The sequence below is a fragment of the Dasypus novemcinctus genome, chromosome 5 (assembly GCF_030445035.2).
Source record: "Dasypus novemcinctus isolate mDasNov1 chromosome 5, mDasNov1.1.hap2, whole genome shotgun sequence".
Classification (NCBI taxonomy): Eukaryota; Metazoa; Chordata; class Mammalia; order Cingulata; family Dasypodidae; genus Dasypus; species Dasypus novemcinctus.
The window spans coordinates 167,811,988-167,836,935 of NC_080677.1; the positions used below are offsets into that span (position 1 = coordinate 167,811,988).

At 36.8% G+C, this 24,948-nt stretch overlaps 1 protein-coding gene across 5 annotated transcripts in view; it reads left to right on the plus strand.

Annotated features, from left to right (window-relative positions):
* Positions 1-24,948, plus strand: part of MINDY3 (MINDY lysine 48 deubiquitinase 3) — a 113,223-nt gene that overhangs the window by 30,008 nt on the left and 58,267 nt on the right. For all 5 annotated transcript variants that reach the window (XM_012522709.4, XM_004451980.3, XM_012522707.3 and 2 more), the window contains exons 7-9: positions 10,713-10,786; positions 11,654-11,733; positions 22,048-22,118. In XM_012522709.4, coding sequence (XP_012378163.1) covers positions 10,713-10,786; positions 11,654-11,733; positions 22,048-22,118 — 225 coding nt within the window. The remainder of the gene's footprint in view (positions 1-10,712; positions 10,787-11,653; positions 11,734-22,047; positions 22,119-24,948) is intronic.

Here is a 24,948-nt window from a genome sequence, read left to right on the forward strand (position 1 = left end):
ATCTGTCAGTGTTACAAGTTCTTCCATTAACACACGATAAGAACTACAATAACAAAGTCTACTTTGGTCTATGGTTACACTACCCCCTTATGTTTGTTCATTACTCAGTCTTGAGGAATTTGGTATATGTCCACTCTGCGTAAGATTGAGAGGGGCCTTAGATGTTATGGGGCCAATGGAAGGAACTGCTTTGCTTGCAATTGTAAATACTTGTTTTTTGGGATGGGACTTGCTCATCATCTTTATTTTGTTAGTTGTCCTGGGCATGCCCCAAGAATTGAAAAGTAGGAGGAGTTGGCCACAACGCTGCTGGGATTCATAGCTTAACCGGCATTTGAACAATCCAAAGTTTCAAGTCTCTGAGGCATGTATTTAATGATTATAGTGGTAATAATAGGTTGAAATAAAAGGAATGGAAGAATCATGAGTAGGGAAATGATAAATGAGTATAACTATTGCAGAGATAGATCATCATATATTCCCAAATAGGACCCACCAAGGAGGTGTTGATTTCATGAGCTCTGTGCCTTGCCTGCATGTATGGACGTCCCTAGAACCTTTGGGAGCACTTTTGTGTGAGGTTTTGTTTACTGTGGCAGTTAGTGAAAGCTGTGTGAGACCTGCATAAATATAACTTCTGGAATGACCTCCCAGCTTACTTTGAAATCTGTTAGCTAGAAAATCTCTTATTTAATGTTTCCCTCTTTTGGTCAAGGCCAAATGCACCCCTGATTGGTGCTTGGTAATAAGCTTTCAGTGCCCAGGAGTCATGTCCCGTGTTGGGGGAAGGTAGTGAGTTTATTTGTTGAGTTTGGCTTAGAGAGAGGCCACATGTGACCAATAAGGAGGTTTTCTCATTGTACCTCTTAGGTGTTAATTATAATTAGGCTTAGTTTCATTTTTACAGTAATAAAGTTCATAAGTACAAGTATTAAGATTGAGGACTTGGCCTGTTTTCTTTTATTAGGCACTATCTATATATTCCTGTACTAGTTAGAGTTCTCTAGGGAAACACTTGACAGGAGATACAAAGTAAATCGTATGAGATTTTATAAAGTTGTCTCATGTGACGTTGGGGATGCATAAATCCAAATTCCGTAGGGCACTTTGCTAACCAGGAGATGCTGACTGTCTGAAGTAGAGATGAGAATTCTCTTCCTGAATGCTGAAATCATTTCCCCTGACATCACTCATTGTCAGTGATAGTCTCCTCAGTTGATTGTACATGTAACCAGCCATCCATGCAATCAACTCACTGATAATTAAAGTCCATGAAATGCCTTTGTATTACAGTTAGCCCAATGCTTGCATGACCATACAACTGGACACCATTACCTGGCCGAGTTGACACATTAGCCAGCTATCACAGTCTATCCCTTGTCAACTTGGCAGTCATACTTAACCTCTAAATAAAAAAAAAATTGCACACATATGTGTGTGTGTGTGTGTTTGTTTTTTTCTACCTAACAATACTCAACTGTCCTGTGTGCAATTGGAAATTTGCTAGGTCTTTCCAGAATAGGGTGCAATTACTTGGGTAATACTCTTAAACTTGACATGCTTAAATACTATGACATGAAACTGATACAACTTAAGTCATATGATAAGGGGAAAGGATAGGGAAGAAAACAAAGACACTCCTTTTATGTACATATATAAACACACTCTTAACAAAACAAGGAAGAAATGTTCATGACCATTTCAGTCCTTGTTTCTGTGACTGGTCATATGGTTAAAGTTCATCTTTATTACTCCCTTCTTCCAATACTCATTCCATGTTCCCTTTAGCCACAGCAAGCACCTTAGCTGGCTGTGGTTCTTTGCTTGGTGGGATGATTCAGGCCTTCATTCCTGAAGATTCTGGGCCATTGTTAGTCTTGCCTGGATTGAGTTGTTGCAGTTTTCCATTGGCTTTAATCACAGGGTATGGTAGTATTAAGAAACTAGGGGATCTCCTGTATTCCAGGCAAACTCTTCTTTACCTGCACAATGTAAGTGTAGTTCTATTTCCCCTGTATAGTCAGGATCAATCATCCCATACAATAATTCCCTTCTTTGCTTATTGATTCAGAAGCGTGAGGAGCCCGAAGTGGCCAGGTGACAGTCTTATCTTCCAGTTCACTGGAAACATTGTGTTTCCTGGTGGCAGCACTCCTCCTTTCGGAAATAAGACTTGCAGACCAGCAGAGCTTAAGTTTGCAGGGACAGGGATCAAAAATTTTCCTAATGGATCACTAGGGGTAATAGTGAGTGATGCCACTCCCATTTCTACCCCCTTTATTTCCTGGACCTGTGAATCCTGGCTATGTGAGAAACCGTAGAGTAGACAGTGATTTGTAGCATACATAGCCCCCTGGAGAATGTTGCCACCAAGTTGGTGTTGTAATAGAGTCCTCAAAAGGCCATTCCACTATTTTGTCAATCCAGCTGCTTCAGGATGATGGGTAACATTTTAAGACCAGTGAATTCCATAAGCATGTGCCTATTCCCACACATCATTTGCTGTGAAGCGGGTTCCTTGGTCAGATGCAATGCTATGTGGAATATCGTAGCGGTGAATAAGACATTTGGTAAGTCCATGGATGGTTGACAAAAACCTGGCACCATTACCTAGCCAAGTTGGCACATTAGCCTAACCATCACAATTCCAAGGATATTTGCTCTTTTATTTGAGTTAAGTAGCAGGACTCCCCAGGATGGGATTTTACTATTTTTTTGGCTACTACTGTGTGGGCCTATATGGAGAAAACATACCTATGACAACACGAATATATTCATATCCCATAGAAGCATGTTTTATGGGTGCATTTTTTCCCCCATATATCACCACGTTATCGGCACACCCTGTACTAGTAACATTCCTTTGTTATAGATCCTGAAAGAACATTCTTGTATTTGTATTCTTAACCACAGTCCTTGGCCACCTCAAGTTCACCAAGTTGTATAGTCGCCCAGTTTATCCTCTAGCTTTCCTTCTTGTATCATGGATGGCCCAAATATTCCCCTTTCAACCACATTCACATTCACACTTCAGCACTGTTATTTACACTCATATTTCTGTGCCACCGTCACTCCATCCATTACCAAACCATCACAATCAATATTGTTATAAATTCTGCCCAGATTAAGCATCGGCTCACCAATCTCTATTCTCCTTTTATAAGATGTCTGGCATCTTAAAAGAGATCTTTCCTTTAAAAATTTTTGTTTTTATTAGCATAGTTGTAGGTTCACAGAAAATCATGCAGAAAGTACTGAGTTCCCATCTACACCACACTCACACACAGTTTTCCCCATTGTTAATAATTTTCATTAGTGTTTTTCTTTTATTATAATTGATGAAACCATCACCCCTTACAGAAACTTTTTACTGATTAAGCATTAACTCTCCATTCCCTCTCTCATCCAGCCCCTGGTAACCACTAATGTACTTTCTGTTTCTATGAATTTACATATTCTTATTTCACATAAAAGAGATCATAGAGTATTTGTCCTTTTGTGTCTGGCTTATTTCACTCAACATAATGTCTTCCAGGCTTATGCATGCTATAGCATGCATCAGAACTTCATTCCTTCTTACAGCTGATAATATTTCATTGTGTATATAAAACATTTTGTTTATCTCTTCATCAGGTATGGACACTTGGGTTCCTTCCATCTTTTGGCAATTGGAATAATGCTAAGAATAGCTGTGGGAAAATATCTGTTCAAGTCTCTGCTTTGAATTCTTTGGTGTATATACCAAGAAGTAGAATTTTCAAGTCATTTGGTAATTCTATACTTTCTCAGGAATTGTCCGGCTGTTTTCATTTTTTAAATAGCCGTACTGTTGAGTGTGAGATGGTATTACATTGTGGTTTTGATTTGTGTTTTACTGATGGCTAATGACATTGAGCATCTTTTCATGTATCATCAGCTACTTGCATATTTTCTTTGGAGAAATGTCTATTCAAATCTTGTTTCCATTTTTTAGTTGGGTAGTCTTATTGTTGAATTTTAGAGGGATATTAATACTTTTCGGATATGCGGTTTCCAAATATTTTCCTCTATTTTGTAGGTTGTCCTTTTACTTTCTTTATAAAGTCCTTTGATGTGTGAAAATTATGAAATTTTGTTATAGCCCCATTTACCTATTTTTTCTCCCCCCCTTTTTTTTTTCTTTTCAGGTCCTGAAAGTGTTTCCCTGGTTTTATGAGTTTTATTGTTTAGTCCTTATATTTAGGTCTTTGATCCATTTGAGTTATTTTTTATATGTATGAAATAGGGGTCCACCTTCCTTCTTTTGCAAATGAATATCCAGTTCTCTTAGCACCATTTGTTGAAGCAACTGTTCTTTCCCCACTGGGTGGACTTGGCAACCTTGTCAAAGATCAAGTGCCTGGAGGTATGAGGGTCTATTTCTGAACTCTTAATTTTATTTCATTAGTCTATATGTCTCATTTTGTGCTGTTACCACTCTGTTTTGATTACTGTTGTTTTGTAATAAGTTTTAAAGTATGGAAATGTAGATCTTTCAACTTTGTTCTTTTTCAAGATGGTTTTGGCTATTTGGGGCCACTTACCCTTCCTTATGACTTTGATGATTGGCTTTTCCATTTTTGCAAAGAAGTCTGTTGGAATTTTGATTGGAATTGGGTTGGATGTTTATATCACTTTGTGTAGACATCTTAATATTTAGTCTTCTAATCCATAAATGTGGAATGTCCTTTCATTTATTTAGGTCTTCTTTAATTTCTTTCAGCAGTGTTTTGTAGTTTTCCATGTATTAATCCTATATATTTTGCTTAAATTTATTACTAGATATTTTATTTTTAGTTATTTTAACTGGGTTTTTTTTTTCCTGATATTCTCTTCAGATTGTTGTTAACTAGGGTATAGAAACACCGCTGATTTTTTAATGTAATGTCTATCTTGTACCCCTCCAGTTTGCTAAATTTGTTTATTAACTCTAATAGCTTTGTTGTGAATTTTTCAGGATTCTATGTTTATAGGATTATGACATCTGCAAGTAGGGAGAGTTTTTCTTCTTCCTTTCCTATATGAATGCCTTAAAAACAAACAAACAAAAAAACTACTCTTGCCTAATTGCTCCAGCTAGAACTTCTTACATTGTTGAATAATTGTGGTGACCGTGTGTATCCTTGTCTTGTTCCTGATCTTAAGGTGAAAGTTTTCCGATTTTTACCAAGTATGATGTTAGATGTGGATTTTTTATATTATACTTGCCATTTATCACATTAAAAATGTTTCAAATCCTAGTTTTCTCAGTGTTTTTATCAGGAAAGGATGTTGGAATTTGTCACATGACTTTTCTGCATCAATTGACATGATCATGTGGGTTTCCCCACCTCCTTCCTTCTATTAATGTGATGTACTGCATTAATTTGATTTTCTTATGTTCAACCCCCCTCATATATCTGAGATAAATCCCAATTGATGATGGTCTATAATTTTTTAAAATGTGCTGTTGGATTCAGTTTCCTAGTATTTTATTGAGAATTTTTGCACTTATGCTCATGGGGTATTTATTGTTCTGTAATTTTCTTTTCTTGTGGTATCTTTATTTGGTTTAGGTATTATTACGGCGATATTCACCTTATAGAATGAGTTGGGAAGTGTTCTTTTTTCTTCAGTTTCATGAAAGACTCTGAGCAGGATTGATGTTAATTCTTCTTGGAATGCTTGGTAAAATTTACCAGTGAAGCCATCTGGTCTTGGGCTTTTCATTTTTGGTTTGTTTGTTTTTTTTCCATTCATTATTTTTAAAAATATTACATTCAAAAAATATGAGGTCCCCATTCACTCCCACCGCCCCCACCCCACCACTCCCCCCACAGTAACACTCTCTCCCATCATCATGACACATCCATTGTATCTGGTGAGTACATCTCTGGACATCGCTGCACCCCATGGCCTGTGGTCCACACCGTAGCCCACACTCTCCCACGTTCCATCCAGTGGGCCATGGGAGGACATACAATGTCCAGCAATTGTCCCTGCAGCATTTTGGTAGGTTTTTGATTATCGATTCACTCACTTTATTTGTTATTTGTCTGTTGACATCTTCTGTTTCTTCTATAGTTGGTATAGTAGTTTGTGTCCTTCTAGAAGTGTGTAGATTTTCATGTAGATTATCTAATTTATTAGCATATAGTTCATAGTATCCTCTTATGAGCCTTATTTCTTTGGGGTAAGTACTAATGCCTCCCCTTTTATTCCTGATTTTAGGTATTTGTATCTTTTTTTTCTTTGTCAATCTAAAGGTTTGTTGATTTTATTGATCTTTTCAAAGAAACAACTTTTGATTTCATTGATTTACTCTGTTGTTTTTTTATTATTTCATTTATCACTTTTGTAATCTAATTCTTCCTTCTCATTTTGGATTTAGTTTATTTTCTTAGTTCCTTCAGGAGTGAGGTTAGGTTTGTAATTTGAGCTCTTTCTTCTTTTTAATGTAAACATTGAGAACTATAAATTTCCCTCTTAGCATTGCCTTTGCTATATTCCTTAAGTTTTAAGTCTTGATATGTTGTGATTTGTTTTCATTTGTGTCAAGATATTTCCTCATTTCACTTGTGTTTTCTTCTCTGACTCATTAATTGTTTCAAAGTATTTTGTTTAACTTCCATGTATTTGTGGATTTTCCAGTTCTCCCTCGGTTACTGATTTCTAACTTCATTCCATTGCAATTAGAGAAGATGCTCCATATACTTTCAATTTTTAAAAATTTGTTGAGATTTGTTTTATGGCATAACACATTACCTGCCCTGGTCCATGTACATTTGAGAAGAATTTATATTCTCTGGTTTCAAGGTATAATGTTTTATATATGTCTGATAGGTCCAGTTCATTTATAATAGTGTTCAAGTTTTTCATTTCCTTACCAGTCTTTGATCCAAATGTTATGTCCATTGATCAAAGTGATATATTGATGTCTCCAACTATTATTGTAGAGGTATCTCTTTCTCCCTTCAGTTTTATCAGTGTTTGCCTCATTTATTTTGGGGTACTGCGGTTAGATCATAAATGTTTATGATTGTTAATTCTTCTTGGTGTATTGACCCATTTATTAATATATAGTGTCCTTGTTTGTCTCTTGTAACATTTTTTGACACAAAATCTATTTTGTTTGATATTAGTATTGCTATCCCAGCTGTCTGTTGGTTATTTTTTGCATGGAATATCTTTGGGTCTAAGGTGAATCTCTTGTATATTATATATAGCTGAATCATCCTTTTCAAAAATTTATTCTGCTAGTATGTGTCTTTTGATTGGGGAGCTTAATCCCTTTACATTCAGTGTAATTGCTTTTAAGTCAGGACTTTGTTTCTTATATGTCTTATATGTTATTGTTCCTTTTTTCCTTTATTGAGCCTTCTTTTGTATATAGTTGATGTTTGTGATGTAACTCATTGATCTCTTTCTCATTTCTATTTTTGTGTATATTTTAAATACATTCTTTGTGGTTATTCTGGAGTTTTTATTAAACACCCTAAATCTACAACCTACTAGTTTTAAAAGATACCAACTTCACTTCAATAGCATACATGTTCTCTGCTCCCATATCCCACCATTTCCCCGTTTTGTATTGCTTTTGTTATATATTTCCTCTTTACTTACTGTGTGTTCATAATGTGGAAATATGATTATTTCTTATACTATTATGTATAGTATCTAAATCTTGCAGGAAATAAACAGTAGTTACATACTGAGGATACCATACCTTTTGATTTTGTGTTTACCCAAGTGATCACCTTCATTAGAGGTCTTCAATTCTCCATACTCCTCCAAGTACTATCTCCTGTCCTTTCTTTTCAGCTGAAGAGGTCTCACTGTTTCAGCACTGAGGGCATGTCTCTTGGGGGTAAACTCTTGCATATTTTATCTGTAATTGTCTTAAACTCTTCCTCATTTGAGAAGGCTAGTTTTGCTGGTTGAAGAATTTTTGGCTGGCAGTTTTCCTCTTTTAGTACCTTAAATATGTCATACCACTGCCTTCTTGTCACCATGGTTTCTGATTAGTCTGCTTGAGGATCCCTCATATGTGATAAATTGATTTTCTCTTGCTGCTTTTTTCTTTTTATCTTTAGCATTCAACATTTTGATTAGTATGTGTCTTTATGTAGTAGAGCTTATCCTGTTTAGAGTTCATTGTGCTTCTTGGACATATATAGTTATGCCTTTAAAGATTTGGGGAATTTTCCATCATTATTTCCTCAAATATTCTTTCCCCCCTTTTCCCTTCTTTCCTTTGGGGACTCCCATAATGCATGTTGTCCCACAAGTCCCTTAGACTCTGCTCACTTTTTTTCATTCTTTTTTCTTGTTTTTCTGTGTGGTTTCTATTTTCCTGTCTTCCAGTTTGCTGCTGCTTTCTTCTGCCTGTTCAAATCTGCTACTGAATGCCTCTAGTGTATTTTTAATCTCTGTGTTCTGTTACAAGTTCTGTTACATTGCTTTTTAAATTTTCTAATTTTTGTTCTCACATCACCTCCATTATATCCTTTAATTCTGTATCCAAATTTAATTTATTTCTATCTATATTTTCCTTTAGTTCTTTTAACTGATTAGAAGTTATGCCTGAGTATATTGATTAGTTGTTCACTGTGTTTCCTCTGATGTTTTAATTTGTTCCCTTGACTGAGGGGTCCCCTGCTGTTTCTTTTTATGGAGTGTATATGCTTGTTGAATGTCTGGCACTTGATTGGTTTGAAATGCTAACTCTGGACTTCAGTTTTTCCCACTTCCTTAGGGATTTTGTGTAGATTGGCTGTTTGAGGCTCTTCTTCAGTGCTTGGCCCAGTTTACACAGAACCTTTAGAGTAACCTGTGTTTAACAGTTTGGATTTTCTCAGGTCCTTCTGCCTCTTGCCTGGCCTTGGGAAGTAACTGTTATGGTTACCCTATACTCCTTTCCCCTCCAGCAGAGGATTTCGGTTCTTCTCTTCTTCCTCTGGGTGAACTGGGCTGTTCTCTTTGTTTTTATGCAAATTTTCCTCCCCTCTGGGTATGCTTTGCTCAGCCTTTTCATTCCAGCTTTCAGCCCTTGTTCTGTGTGTCACACCTATAGCATCTCCTTCCTGACCTTGCCCCTGCGCTCCTCTTCAGGCATCCCTTCCCATAATACCCTGAAAGCATCTTGAGGTTTGGCTGCTATAACCTTGAGGGCAGCCCTCCCTGAACATAACTTGTTTTGAGAAAAGGGTACATACCAAGATGTTTTCCCTGTACTTGTGCACAGCCTCTGACATTTGGCCGCTTTTGTTCCTCAACCATGTATGATTTTAGAGCGGTTGCCGTTGGCATGGACATATTCCAGTGAACTTCTTGCAGTCTGACTTGCCATCCGTCTTGAGGTAGCCGTAGCTCTTTGCAAGTTAAGCTCCCCTAATAAATGCTTTTGGACTGATCACCCTAGTGTTTTTGCCTCTCTTCTCACCTTGTGAACCAGCCCCACCATAAGGTGGTTTGGGCAGTTCTGTCTAGAGCTTCCCCGTTTCTTTTTCATTATCCTCCAAAACTCCAAGCGAGTTGAATCTGCCCTTTTATTTAGCCCTGTCTAAGGGGACGTGCTCCTGGGGGTGTCTTACACTGCCATCCTGATGAGGTCACTCCTAAGGGATCTTCGCGCCTGGCTTTTATTAGCCTCCCGGTTTTTCATATTAAGAGCCCTTTGGTACCTCCCTCCATCTTATGTCCTTAAACAGCCAGTAAATCATCAAGTCCTGTTGTTCTTCCTTGGTGCCGCCTTCTTCCCCAGTTGTGTTGCTTCTTCATTTTATTCACTTTAACTTTATTCTGGCTTTGTTTTGTTGTTTATGAGGAATACAAGTGTTAGACTTCATACTTTATATTGCAAGATAATATTTAGGCAGTTATTAAATATTTTGGTTGTTGAATAATCAGTCCTCTTCTTAATACTTAGAACTGGCCTGTAATCTGATAGAACCAGTTGCATCAACTAGGAATAGCACAACAGTGCTTTATCTTCTTTGTCATTTTGGAATTAAAATGCCTACTTCTTCTTGTACTTATCCAGTGTCTAGACCTTTGGGGATTTGGGTGGTGGCCTTTTGGGGGATTAAAAAAGTATCAGGAAATTGGTTTACAAGAAAATAAGGCCACCTGCCCTCCTAATGTAACTTGTCAGTACATGTATGAATTACCAGTATTACTGAGAAAGCACTATCAGAAGCAAGTCTTCCATTTTCTTATCTATCAGTTACACCTTTTATGTATTTAAATTAATATCTCCGTTAACAATCAGGTGTGTATGTCTTTATTACCAGTAAGTTTTTAAATGACCTAAGAAAATACATCAGATGTTTTAACCAAGTACATTAGGTTGAATTTAATTTAGCATACAGTTAAATGAATATTAGCTTTTGGATTAAACAATTTCATTTAATTCCTCTTGAAACTTAAATGTTATCTTTCTACCTCTTTAACCAATAGTAGATTTGTTACCTGTGAGTCAATTACTGTTCTTTATATAGAGCCCACAAAAAGGAATAAGATACATTCTTTGAGGAACTACTTATCACTATCATCTTAAATGTGCCCCACTTCAAATCTAGGGTAATTCTCTGGGAGGAAATTTACTTAAATAATTGGATTTTATTAATTCATAGTACAAATTGGTCAATTTTTATACTACAACAATTTTCATTTTCAGTTTTTAAAATAAGCCAATGATTTGTTGGTTTCTTTAGGGTATTGAAAACATAAAAAATGAAATTGAAGATGCAAGTGAACCTTTGATAGATCCTGTATATGGACATGGCAGGTAATTAACTAAAATCTTTTGTCTCCTCATATGATCTTAAGTTTTTAGGACCTGGAAGCATGACTGAGTCAGCTCTTCTTGCTTGTCAGTGGTGCTGACAGCACTGCGTGTGTGGATTGGAGCAGCCATGTGCTTACGCCTCCCTTGCTTTATGCAGGAAAGGTGAAATGTTTTCCACTTCAGGGTTAGGTATGCGCTGCATTTGTGTGGCAGATATTTTTGCTTTAAGATGGTAATGGGAAAGTATTTTTAAAAACTCTGCTAATGAGATTTTTTTAACTGATGAAATGTACTTGTTTTGATTTAGAAATAAATATGTCCTTATCCATTATTTTAAATGCTTTCCTATTTGGAAGAAATAAAATTTCTCCCATTTTTCTCTCATATCACCCTCCTTCCCAGTTTTATTAATAGATATTTCTACCAAAATCAATAAAGCAGTGATAGTTTTTAACGCACTCAAAAGCATGAGTCCTTTTCTTTAAACTTTCTGCCTTGGGGTTAAATTTCACATATCTTCTGTCAAACACAAAATATTAATAATTATGTATGTATTTGTAAATAAAATTGTAAATATTAAGTAAATTATCAGTGTAAGTATCACTTATTTTTTCATTCATATAAATATGATAGCTTGGATAAAGCTTTTAAATTTATATGAATATGTAGAACAATAGATACTGTTGTTGGGATGCATTTAGAGATACAGTTAGCAAGGCTATTGTTCAGTTGAATGAAAAGTGTAAGGTTTTCCCAAACTTTTTTTTCTTAAACATCGCAATTTAATGACTTATTACTTCGTGCCTTGCCATAGGAATCATTTGAATTCAAAAGGAGTTTCATTCATTTTTAAATTTTTATTGATAGCCAAAGTTTAATTAACCTCCTACTGACTGGACATGCTGTGTCTAATGTATGGGATGGTGACAGAGAATGCTCAGGAATGCGTAAGTACAGTCTTTGTTGTGTTTTCTCCTTTCTGGTTAATACTTGCCTAGAATAGTTGATTGTTCATCATCTGTTTAATGACTCTGCATTACTTAGAGGTTAAGAGGTCTCCTACTGGAAGAATTTTTTCAATTTTCAAGGCACTATAGCAGTAAGAACAATAGAAGACTTTAGAGCCAGACAAACTTGGGTTCAGATCCCAAGTGTGTGACTTTATAATCAAGGTTTTTAATTTCTGAAGCCTTTGTTTTCTCTATTATAAAATTGGGGTTGTAGGCTACCCTCTTAGGAAAAGTAGTAGATCCTTTAATACACATAAACATAGTGCATGCTCACCTGCTGGTGCCTGTAAGTCTGAGACATGTTTGCATTCTTTTCTTAAATTTGAGAATTACAGAGTAATATGATTTGAAATACTTGCTTTGATAGTCTAGGTTTTCTACTTTTAGCGTGCAGAATTTACTTGAAAATGGTGAGCAAAGTTAACATCGTCTGAGACTTTTAAACCACCTCCCACTCCACCACCTCCTTCCTTCTGGTCTCTGTTGTCCTCTGTTCCTATGTTGCCGGGGACATTGAGGTAAAAAATAGTGTGGCCAGTCCATCCAGTTAGGGAGAGCTGAGATATAGCACTGGATAAGATTCCCTTCAGTTTGTTACTGGGTCAGCCCAAGCTTATCTATTTACTCATCCAACATGTGCTGACTAGCTCTTGGTACCTGCTAGTAGTGTACATAGCCCAGGACAGGTCGTTTCTTTCTTCTCTAATTAGACAAAGCATCACATAACAAGCAAATACTGTGATTGAGAGAATAACAGTTCCTGCTTTTTGCTTCTACTTAAATGAGTGATTCCTGATCTTAAATTTGAATTTTTCTCAGATTTTAGAAATACAGTAATCACCATAAATATGAACAGATACAATATCAAGAAAAAGTCATTTTAAAAATTACAGAGCTTAAGAATTGAAGCATCTTAGAGAGCAAGACTCAGCCCTTCGTTTTATGGTTTAAGAAATTTAGAACTGCCTCTACCCCTAAGTGATGGGGTTGAAATGAGAACCTAGTTTGCTGATTTCCAGTAAAGGCCAGAATTTACAGTCACATTCATGGACAAAAGGCCATACAAGTTACCTTGCTCTTGCATTTAATTCTGCCCGGTGAAGGCAGCTCTGTCCCTCTTGAGTACCATTCAGATTTTCTCAGATTCTCCCCTTCTCACCCATGTTGGCTTCTGAGCACCCCTTGCCCCCTCCTTTTTCTCCTTTTCAGGATAGTTTCTAGGCCCTGGGAAGTCTCACGCCATGTGGATGGTTAGGGAGGGGATAGCAGTTTCCTGCTAGACTTCGGTCACGGTGTCTGGTACCACCTGGAGCCTGTCCAGGCTGTGCCTGCTGTGGGCTGTGAGCCAAGAATCTTCCCCCTCTGTTTTTTTGTTTTATGTTGTTTTTTAAATATAGTTTAACATCAAAACTAAGCATTGACTTTGCAATACTTATCTTTCTAAAGAGAGTAAAAATCAGCAGGTATTCTTCTTGCATTTTCCCAGTCAGTAGAAATGTTAACTTGAAATAGAATCTGTTTTCAGTCACCGAAGTTAAAAGTCACAATCCATACTTTCATTCAGCATTTATTGAATGTTTTTCTGCTCTGACAGCATGCTAGGGGGTATGCAATATATTAAAAAGTTGCTAGTTTCAGCAGCAAACTTGGGTAGGCATTGGTCACCATAACAAAAGGTCAATTCTGGATAGATTCTTAAGGTAGGGCCTAGAGAATTTGCTGATGGCTTGGTCATGGGTTAGGGAAAGGGAGTTTCCAAGATGGCCGTGAGGATTTGTCCTGTGCACTAGAAAGAGCAGGGCTGCCTTAATCTGAACTGGGGAGCTACTTGGATGGCTGCTTTGGGCAGGGAGCGGTGAAACCCAAGAGGAGATACCACTTTCTGTTTTGCAAAGGGTTAAAAACAAGCTGATTGGTCAGGGAGGAATGTGTATGTATGCTAATCCTGAATTTTATGCATGATTGTTTTGTAAACTCACAACTTCTCTAATTAAAAAAAAGAAAAGCTGAAACAATATGAAATGCTTCTGAAAGTTTCTTTCAACCTAAACATTGCAGAGTTCTGCTTGTACTTAAGTATTTCCATTAATTTAATCTCCTTAATTTACCTGCTGTCATGCTACACATCTTTTTTATGCCTGCTTAAAAAAATTACTCTTTAGGAACAACAAATATATTACCACATTAAAGATGACACAACAAAAAGAAACACAGATTCTCGTGCTGCTGACAACAACAGAAGCAGACAAAGAAGAACATGCAGCAAATAGACACAGAGAACAGACAACTGGGGTGGGGGGGAGAAATAAATAAATCTTTAAAAAAAAAAAAAAAAGAGAGGGAGGGAGGGAGGAAGGAAGGAAGCTGTGGACCAGTTCTTAGGAAAGCACCTGGTATGCAGCAAACTCTAAAAATGTGAACTTCCATTGCTAACTGTGCTCTCCAGAAGGACAGAGCAGTGATTTAATCACATCTGCTAAAAACAGCTCATATTCAAAGAATACTTTTGAATGAGTCTTGCCCTGAGAAGCAGGATCCTGGGCACTCAGGTCAGCTGTGGCTTTGGGCCTGACAGATGCTTTTGAAAATTGGGGGGGAAAAAAAAAGTTCAAAATCCTTAGGCAAGTCCCATACCTCTCTTGGCTTCAATTTCCTTATTTGTAAAATCTGGAGGTTATACCTCCCTCAGAGGGTTTTGTAAGGGTTAAATCGCATTTCTAAAGGCTGAAGCTGGCCCCCTGTAGAAAGAACCCAGCCTTCCCACAAGAAGCTCGAACTCCTTGCTTGGAGAAACGACATGCACACAAACCGCTGTGATGCACAGTAAAAGGAAGCACACGGAAGTGAAGTGCGTGCAGGCCCAGAGGCAGCAGGCGTCTGCTGTGCTTGTGTGGATGCGGGTGAAGGGTCTTTACAGAGGGAGGTCCCTTTTAGTGGGAGCTTTTCTCTAGAGAACGTACCTGGGAGCGGAATTGCTGGGTCACATAGTAACTCAGTGTTTAATCATCTGAGGAACATCCGTTAAATTTTAAGAGATAATGCAAGTTACCCACAAAAATGTGCTTTACCTACCGATGAGGTATAAATGTAGGCTTCCAGTTGTGTACTAGTGGCTCTGTTTCTGCATCCTGGCCATCACTCAGAATTAGCCAGATTAAACTTTTGTCAGCCAGTTTCTTGAAAGTGATAGCCTGTTTTAGTTCACACTTCTCTGGCTACTAGTGGACCTGAGCTTGACTTCTAGGAATTGCCTCTCATCCTTTTGGCATTTAGGGGGAGGAGTTATTTTCTTTTAATAATTTTGTAGGAGGTCTTTACACATTCTCTCTTAATTCTTTGTGTGTTTAATCTGTGTTCCAAATATTTTCTCCTGGATTTTGTCTTTCTTAATATTGCTAACAGTGCTTTTTTATACTTAAGTTTTTCATCTTTGTGGAGTTAAATTGTTCAATCTTTTTTTTTATGGCTTTTGTTTTATTTGTTAGTGGTTTTTTTGTTGTTTTTGTTTTTTGCCTTTTTGCTTTTATACTTCTCCCACCCCAAGATTAAACTAATGTTCTCTAGAATTTTCTTTGAATGTTGTTATTTTATTTTTTTTAATCTTTGGCTCTTTAACCCACCTAGAGTACTTATTTATGAGTGGTACAAATTAGGGGTCTACTTTTTTGCTTTTTCTCAAAGGATTACCAAAGGTCCTAACTCCAGTGAGTTCTCTACAGATATGAAACACCTTCTTTAGCAAAAAACACATTTTCTCATGTGTCATTTCTTTGGACTCTTCTGTTCTACTGCTTTTGTATGTTTATTTGATGATTATTTTAATCTTAATGTTTACTTCATTTTATGGGGTTGGACTAGAGATGTCAACACTTGTAAATCAGAAACCCAGAGGTTTCTTTCTTTCTTCCTTTCTTCCTGCCTTTTTTCCCATATAAATCAATATTAAAATCCATCTATGCAGATTTACCTGAAAGTTGATGAATTAATGAAACAAGATAAGAGAATCTAAACTCATAAGGCTGAAATTTTGAAATTTTAGTATTAAGTAGTTAGTATGAATTGCAATTAAGTGGGTAGGTGCTGTACAAATTTGAAAGCATTTTGTTTATTATAATTTATGTGAAAAAAGATCAGAAATGCTTATTTCCTGCAAATGTTATTACTTGCAAAAATAGTTGTAACTGAAACTGAGTTGCCAGATAAAGTACAGGACTCCCAGTTAAAGTTGAATTTCAGCTAAACAGGGAATCATATTTAATATACATATGTCCTATAGTATATGGAAATATGCATACTAAAAAATTATCTGCTTTTTAATCAGAAATTTAAATTTAACTGGGTGCCCTGTGTTTTTATTTGTTAAATCTGGTAACCTTAGCTGGAACCCAACTCTTGAACAGTCTGACTTCTTAGGAATTAAGCAGACAACCAAGAATTGGTTTAAAAAGCTCTTCACTATCAAAAGTAAAGTTCGTAAAGCTCAGAGCTCAAGTTGCCTGTACTGTCACCTGAAAGTGAGATACCCAAGGATTCCTTAGTATCTTTTTGCTCTTTATTTTAGCTCTTCTACTAATATTGTTGTAAAAAAAACTCATTTTGGTGATTTTTAACCTCAGATTGTCTTATGTATTTGTTGTTGAAGAACTCTGCATAATCTCAGCCCAGATTATTTTTTCAGTCACCGTGAGTTTAGGCTTGAGCAAAAGTATGCTCCTTGCATTCCTTGACTCATGCGAGGCCTGAGCCTGAGGAGCTGGGCCCTCCTCCACTGCCTGTCCACCACCCCTTCCTGCCTTTGAGCACAGTGTTTCCTGGCCTTCCTGCACCCTCTTTGCCCCACTATTTCACCCTGGACTTCCCAGAACAGGGTCTGGACCCCTTCCTCTTCATGTCCTGTTGGAGTTTTTGTGTTTCCACCTTGTGCTTGGCATTATGCTTCCAATGCTTGGCACTCAGGGTGTGTTTGTTAAAATATGTGGGATACACTGGTACGGTTTCCAAGTCAGCATCATCAAATTCGAAAGGTCCAAGAGGGGCTTCCTTAGAAGTGATAGTTGACAGTGGGGAAGAAAACCAAAATAATCAAGCTCAGGAATATAGGCATACCTCAGAGATATTACAGGTTCATTCCAGACCACCACGATTAAAGCAAGTCATATGAAGTTTTTTGGTCTCCCAATGCATATAAAAGTTACTTTTATACTGTAGTCTATTATGTGTGCAATAGCATTATGTCTGTAAATGAAAATATACTTTATTGCTAAAAAATACTGCCACTTGCACCTTCAGTTAGTTGTAATGTTTTTGCTGGTGGAGGGTCTTGCCTCCACATTGATGGCTACTGACTGAGCAGGGTGGTGGTTACCGAGGGTAGGGGTAGCTGTGGCAGTTTCTTAAAATAGGACAGCTAGGAAATTTGCCACATCTATTGACTATTCCTTTCATGAAAGATTTCCCTGTAGCCTGTGGTGCTGTTTGATAATATTTAACCCACAATAGAACTTCTTTCAAAATAAGAGTCATTCCTCTCAAACCCTATTGCTGCTTTATCTACTAAGTCGGTGAATATTCTAAATCCTTTGTTAGTTCAACAGTGTTCACAGCGTCTTCACCAGGAGTAGATTCCATCTCAATAACCCACTTTCTTTGCTTATTCTTAAAAAGCAACTCCTTATCCATTTAAGTTTTACCATGAGATTGCAGCAACTCAGTCCCATCTTTAGGCCCCACTTCTAACTCTAGTTCTCTTGCTCTTTCTACAGTGATTGCTGTTACTTCCTCCACCAAAGTCTTGAACCCTCAAAGTCATCCATGAGGGTTGGAATCAACTTCTTCCAAACTCCTGTTAATGTTAACATTTTGACCTCCTCCCATAAATTATGAATGTTCTTAATGGCTTCTGGAACAGTGAATCCTTTCCAGAAAGTTTTCAATTTCCTTTGCCCAGATCGATCAGAGGAATCACTATCTATGGCAACTATAGGCTTATGAAATTTATTTCTTAAATAATAAAATTTAAAAGTTGAAATTACTTCTTGATCCCAGGGCTGCAGAATGGATTTTGTATTAGCAGGATGAAAACAACATTCATCTCAAACATCTCTGCATCAGAATTCTTGGATGACCAGGTGCATTGTCAACAAGCAGTAATATTTTGAAAGGAATATTTTTTTCTGAGCAGTAGGTATTAAGAGTGGGCTTAAAATTTTCAGTTGTAAAGAGATGTGCTGTCACCCAGGTCTTGTTGTTCCATTTATAGAGCATAGGCAGAGTAGATTTAGCATAATTTTTAATTAAGAATTATGCTAAATCTAGGATTTTCAGAATGCTAAATGGGCCTTGGCGTCAACCTAAGGTCACCAGCTGTATTAGCCCTAACTCAAGAGTCAGCCTGTGCTTTGAAGCTTTGAAGACAGGCATTGGCTTCTCCTCTCTAGCTAGGAAAGTCCTAGATGGCATCTTCTTCTAGCAGAAAGCTGTTTCATCTACAGTGAAAATCTGTTGTTTAGTGTAGCCACCGTCATGAATGATCTTAGCTAGATTTTCTGGATCACCTGCTGCAGCTTCTACCTCAGCACTTGCTGCTTCAGCTTGCAATTTTATGGTATGGAGACTCTTGGTTTCTTTCCTTAAACGTCATGAACCAGCCTTTGCTGGCTTCAGACTTCCCTCTGCGGCTTCTTCACTTCTCTCAGTCTTCATAGAATTGAAGAGGGTTAGGGTCTTGCTCTGGAGTTGGCTGTGTCTTACAGTAATATTGTGGTTAGTTTGATCTTCTATCTAGACCTCTGAAACTTTCTCCATATCATCACTAAGGCTGTTTTGCTTTGTGTTCATGGGGGTGTAGCACTTTTAATTTCCTTCAGGGTCTTTCCCTTTCTTTCAACTTGCTATTAATAACTGGCACAAGAGACTTAGCTTTTGGCCTAGTTCGACTTTTGACATCCCTTCCTCTTAAGTATAATCATTTCTAGCTTTTGATTTAAAGCAAGATGTGAGGCTCTTCCTTTCATTGAACACTTAGGGCCCATTGTGGGGTTATTGATTGGCCTAATTTCAATATGTGTCAGTGGAGCAGGCAGGACATGTATAACATTTATCGATTTAAGTTCACCATTTTATGATTGCAGTTTGCAGGTTCCAAAAACAATTACAATCATAACATAAAAGATCACAGATCACCATAATAGATAGAATAAGAATGAAAAAGTTTGAAATAGAGTGAGAATTACCAAACTGTGACACAGAAACCCAAAGTGAGTACTTGGTGGTGGAAAAATAGATGTATAAACTTCCTTCATGTAGTGTTGCCAGAACTGAAAACCTTTAATTTGTAAAAAATTCAGTATCTGCAAAGCATGACAAAGTGAAGCACAATAAAAAAGCCCGCATAGAACTGTGTGTGTGAGCTAAGCACAGTCTCAGTGACTTAAGGAGACAAGGTTCATGTAGACTGACATGCTCAATCTTCAAAACAGTCTAAGAAAACTGAAGCTAGAGAATTCTAAAATATCACTTATTAGAATTGTCTGCAAATACAGAGCAAATAGACCTCTCTGAGGGTCCTAAAAGCCTTGTATGAGAATAATATATGTCTCACTGTATTAAAGCAAGGTAAGATAAATATTCTTAATGATGCACTTTAGCTGTCAAAAAAAGATAAAAATTTTAAGTATAAATTCTGTTTAAAGGAATAGGTATAGTATATTCTTTAACTGTCACCATCCAGAGAAGATGCCTAGATTCATGATTACTGACCTAACCTGAATAATTCATTACCCCAGATTACAAATCGCTATAATGCTATATTTATAACTTGATATATATTATAAATATATTATTCAAGACTTTAGTTTAAGATTCCAAGAAAATTGATAATGTAGTATCTAAGTGTAACACTAGGTGGTAGTAATTGATTTTGGAAATTAAATTTAAAAATGTTTCCTAACATCAGTATTATTCTTTGAACATGAAAACATTTAGTACTGCTAAGGTTCAGGAAAAAAGAGTAGGAAAAATTTGCAAGATTCTAGAGTGTCAGTTCTACATTTTTGGACTGCTTACCTCATCCCTTCTCTCTCTCTGAATACTCTGACCCAATTATTCTCCAGCTTTTGGTTCTCATGCTTTTTTTTCTTTTTTTCTTTCTTTTTTTCTTTTTAGCTACTAGGGCTAGGGATTGAACCTGGGACCTCATATGTGGGAAGCCAGCACTCAGCTACTGAGCCACATCCACTTCCCTGAGTTGGTTTTTCCTTTGATTTGCTTGTTGTTTGTTTTTGTTTTTTTCTGAAGGCACCAGGAGCCAAACCCGGGATGCCCCATGTGGGAGGCAGGTACTCAAATGCATCTGCTCCCTCTCATGCCTTTTATACTCTTAAAAAATATTGAAGATCCTAAAGAGCTTCTGCTTATTGCAGATTATAACCAAATTGAGACTGAGAAATTTTTATTTATTCATTTACAAATTATAATATACCCATTGCTTGTTAACATGAATCACATTTTTAATGAAAAATAACCGTTTTCCAAAAACAATAAAAATGAGTAAGAAGAGTGACACTGTCTTGAATTTTCACAGCATTCTTTATTTACTATCTGAGTCTTTAGTAGACACCTAGGTTCTCATAACTGTTTATGTGTTCAGTCTGTAGCATGTCATTTTCCTTCTGAAAATACCATTCAACACATATGAAAGAGTAGGAGTAAAAAAAGGAATGTAACATCTTATTGTGGAGATTACCTTGATCTCATATAGTCCTTGAAAGGTTCTCATGGACCACTGAGAGTCCCAGACCATAATTTTGGACATTGCTGTAATTTGTATACTTGCCTTCTGACAATTGTGAATTTACTAATTCAAAAACTTAGACTGCCAGTTCTTGGTTACACCATCTAGATGTTGTGCTTAAGGATAAATAGTAAAATATTTACAATAAAAATGACTGAGTCAATATTCTTACATTAATTGATAAGAAAAACAAAATATTCTAGTAGAAATATGAACAAAACATGACTAGATGGTGAAAGGATGCAAGATTTTGTGGTATGTTTTCAATGGACATAATTTTAACCAGAAGAGTGCTTTTTAAAAATGTGTATGACCTCAAATATATTATTATAGTTCTACTTAATGTGCATTAGCTGAGGGCTATCGCCTGAAAAGATTTTATTGTCACTGCAGTTGTGTCATTTCTCTGTGCTGTGCCTCTCTTGTCCCTGTCTGTGACTTGAATGCTCATCTTGATGCTGGTGGTTCCTGGATCTCTGTTTCTAATGCTGACTCCTGTGCTCCTGGGCCATAGTTTTCCAGTGGTTTATCCATCTCTTGCTTGAAGTCCTAAAGCCAGAGATGGATAAAGCTGACACCAGACTCATTTTCTGTCTCCACACCACTGCAGAATCTACTTCTTACTTCTTTCTGTTAGTTAATCACCATTTATCAGGCTCTAAGGAAACTTTGACAATTTCTTTATCCCTCAAACATACTTATTTTTCATACCTTTTTGCCTTTCTAGGCTGTTTCTTCCACTTTGATTTTCTTCTTAACATCTTTTTGTCCTGGGAAACGCCTATGAATGTGTCAGTTTGCAAGTCAAATGTTATTCTTTAACCCTTCCCTAACATATTAAGCAGATGTGTTGGTGTGTGTGCAGAGAGCACACATTTTTTCTTCTGTCTCCCTTGATAAACTCTTAGCCTCTGTAAGGCAGAGACCATTTTCCATCCCTCTTTATTTCCAGTCCTAAGCATGATGCTCGTGTTTATATATAGGAGAGGGTAGTAGCAAATGCCCACATTTTAGGAATTGTTCAGGTTTTCTCAGGAGTTGTAATTACCATCTCCATTTGTTTTTCTAGCCCAGAGTCAATACAAGTTAGCCATTTTGCATGGATATTATTAAGTATCTTTTATTTTTGCCGATAATTCCCTGGACTGCAAGGAAGAAAAAGTATTTAAAAAGCTAATTTGGAATAGAAGGTTTTATAAATACATTTAATGTATATCTGAAGTATCACATTTCCTAACATAAGCCTGGTCTAATGACATTTTATAATGGGTAGTACTATAATGATGATTTGATTTGAACTCAACTATAGATATGTACTAGGTTACAAAGGATAGTTTTGGGTAAAAGCAAAAGTTATTGGTGTGAAAGATGGAATGCACACATACATGTATATATGTTTATATATATCTTTTTTGGATTTATATATATTAATCCAATGTTAACCTTTTATTTTGTAACAGAACTTCTTGGTATACATGAACAAGCAGCTGTAGGCTTCCTAACATTAATGGAAGCTTTAAGATACTGTAAGGTAAGTTGATTTTTAAGGTACTTTGAATGTTTATTTACATGTCCACTGCTGTGGACAGAACCTTTTTCCCTATGACAGCATATTTTAGCTTATTGCTAACCATGTACTACTTTCTTCAATTTCTTTCTCATTCCCCACCCCAGACTAACAGGGTTGGTGAGGACTGACCAGCTGACCATGCTGAGTTTCCTGTACCAGTCTGTTCTTTTTTGAGGAAGGGGGCAGAAACAATATAAAAAAATATGTAAAATTAGAGAATTCCATTGCTGAATGTAAAGGTATTTGGTAGACTGAGATGAGAAGAATGTACTATTTCTTTCTTATGGGCTAGTACATACTATGAGTATGCTTAGTCGAAACAACTAGAGATACTTTAACACATGCTAAAGTTTGAATTTGCCATGAAACTCTCAGTTACTGTGATATATTTCAGTGCCTTTCCTATGCAATCTAAAATAAAATATTGCAGCTGGTTTTAAATAGAGTTTAAATCACTGATGATTTGCACTTAAGAAGATGTCGTAATGATTTTCGAGAAAGAAGCAGCAGCTCTGATTTTCTTTTCCATTTTAGAATGGTGGTTCTGTGGTCGCACTTCTGGTGGTGGCAGTTAGTTTTAATAGCAGTAGCAGTCTTTCCTCCTTTCTGGCCAGACATCGTTCCTCTTTCATAAGCACCCTTGGACAGGGGTGGTAAGGATTTGATAATGAAAACTTACTCACCAGTAGTGAGCATTTGCTTAAATGACTCTTTTATTCTCTGTGACTTTAATTGTATAAACTAAAGCTTTTCTGAGGCAGCTTGTTAACCAGTGCCACACACATTCATATATTCTAAAAGTATGTGTGCTACTGGAGGAAACGGTATGGAAATTGTATATATGGAGGACAAATTATAGTTTAGATGGCACATGAGGAATAGGATTTGGGTTAGTATTGCATCACTCCACACCTGAAACGTTTTCAGGTTCTGTTTCCACAAAATTGCTACAAGCCATGAGCCTCAACATCCCCTTGCTCTTGGTGATCAAACTTCCTTAGGGCATTTCCTATTGTAATAGTGAATGATATTTTTCAGTTGAAAATTAATGAAGCCCAATGCGTATTAGGTATCACTGAGTACCTTAACTAATGTATAGGGAAATAAGCAATGTATGTTTCTGAAAATACATGACAACTAGCAGATGATATGTTACACATGCTTCTAAAAGTGTAATAAATTAGTCAAGTAGGTTTTATAAAACTGTAAGTCAGTTTATTCAAGAAAATAGGAAAAGCAAATCATGTAACACTTCCTAACTAGCAACTTAACACTTCATTAATTTTCAACTGAAAGTTGTCCTTCACCTTTGACATGAGTTCAGCATTCATTTACCCTTTGACTCTACTTTTTGTAATTTTATTCTCTTTTTCTACCTTAATTTTTGTCTCTGTGCATATACTAGAGCATGCCATGAGCACATGTACACAGGCGTGCTCACTGACACGTGAATGCACACGTGCCGCCCCACACACACATGCTTTTTCAAAAGAGAATTGGAAAAAGCATCTATACTATACACCACAAGAAGCAGCTTGATGTGTTGGAACGCCACCAGATGAGTCAGAACCCCAAGTTCTGATTCCAGCTCTATACCCACTAGCAGCTTGAACTCAGGGCACTGATCCTGTCTCTCAGTTTTCTTACATATAAACAGAAAGACTTGCACTGCTCACATTTAAAATCCCCTTAAACTCTAAAAACTGTGGTGAGAGCTCTCCCTTTTTCTTTGTCTTTTTTCTTTTCCATTACTCTGCTGTGCGCAAACCATCCTTCCTACCCCCTTGGTCACCTTTGCCCTCTTAGCACATCCAACTCATCTCCTTCATTGGACCAAGACGCTAGCTTTTCTGCCCATGGACGCCCCCTAGTGGTAAGAATGATTTCCACGGGGCAGGTGTCAGGGCTGCCTGCTGATTAGGAAAGAGTAACTGACTCTGTCTGCTGCAAGTAACAACTTGAAATTTCCCAATGATTACAGCAGTCTAAGAAAAGAAAATTCAACAAGTTTGATTGGCAAGATTAGTTATTTTTAAGTTTCAGTTTCTGTCCTAATAAGAATATGAAATGGTAGAACTTGATTGGAGTTCACAAGTCTATTTTATTTGTTCTTTTTCTCAGTCAGACACAAAATGATTTTCCCAAGGTTTTGGTACTCTAGTGGTTATAAATTAAGTGTAGTTGATTCTTGTTATTTGCTGTAGCTATGTTCTATAAGATTGCCTCAAACACTAACTTGGCAAATACTGGATCATTTTCCCTAGGGGGAAGTATAGGATTAGTTTCCCACAAGATCCTCATGACAACATTTTCATGAACCAATCAATATATAACCTTGTTTTATGTGTGTTTCTGTTTAATATAAATTGTTGATTCATTAACATTGAACTTATAGCCAATAGTACTCTCACTCACTCCTGAACGAAGCTTATCTAACACACCTGTATTCTCCATGCGGCATATCACAGCCTTTTTGTGTTTGGGAACAGTAGATATCACCTTAGCACTAGTCTTGGACCATTTTAATCAGTAAAATCACCCAGAAAGCATAAAAATGTGAAAAGTATGGCACTAAATATATCAGGAAAAGGACGCTCATTTACAATCTGAGAGCTGAAATAAGAACGTACAGCTAGGAATGTGCATATTGGGCTACTCTTATTTTTCACCGAGCTACTCAAATTATTTGCCTTTCTGTGCATGTCTGCAAAATGACCATAAAAGTGTCACAAGTACTTATTTGGGCATTACAAATTTTAGCTGGTAGGTTAATTCACGAATATGGACTCTG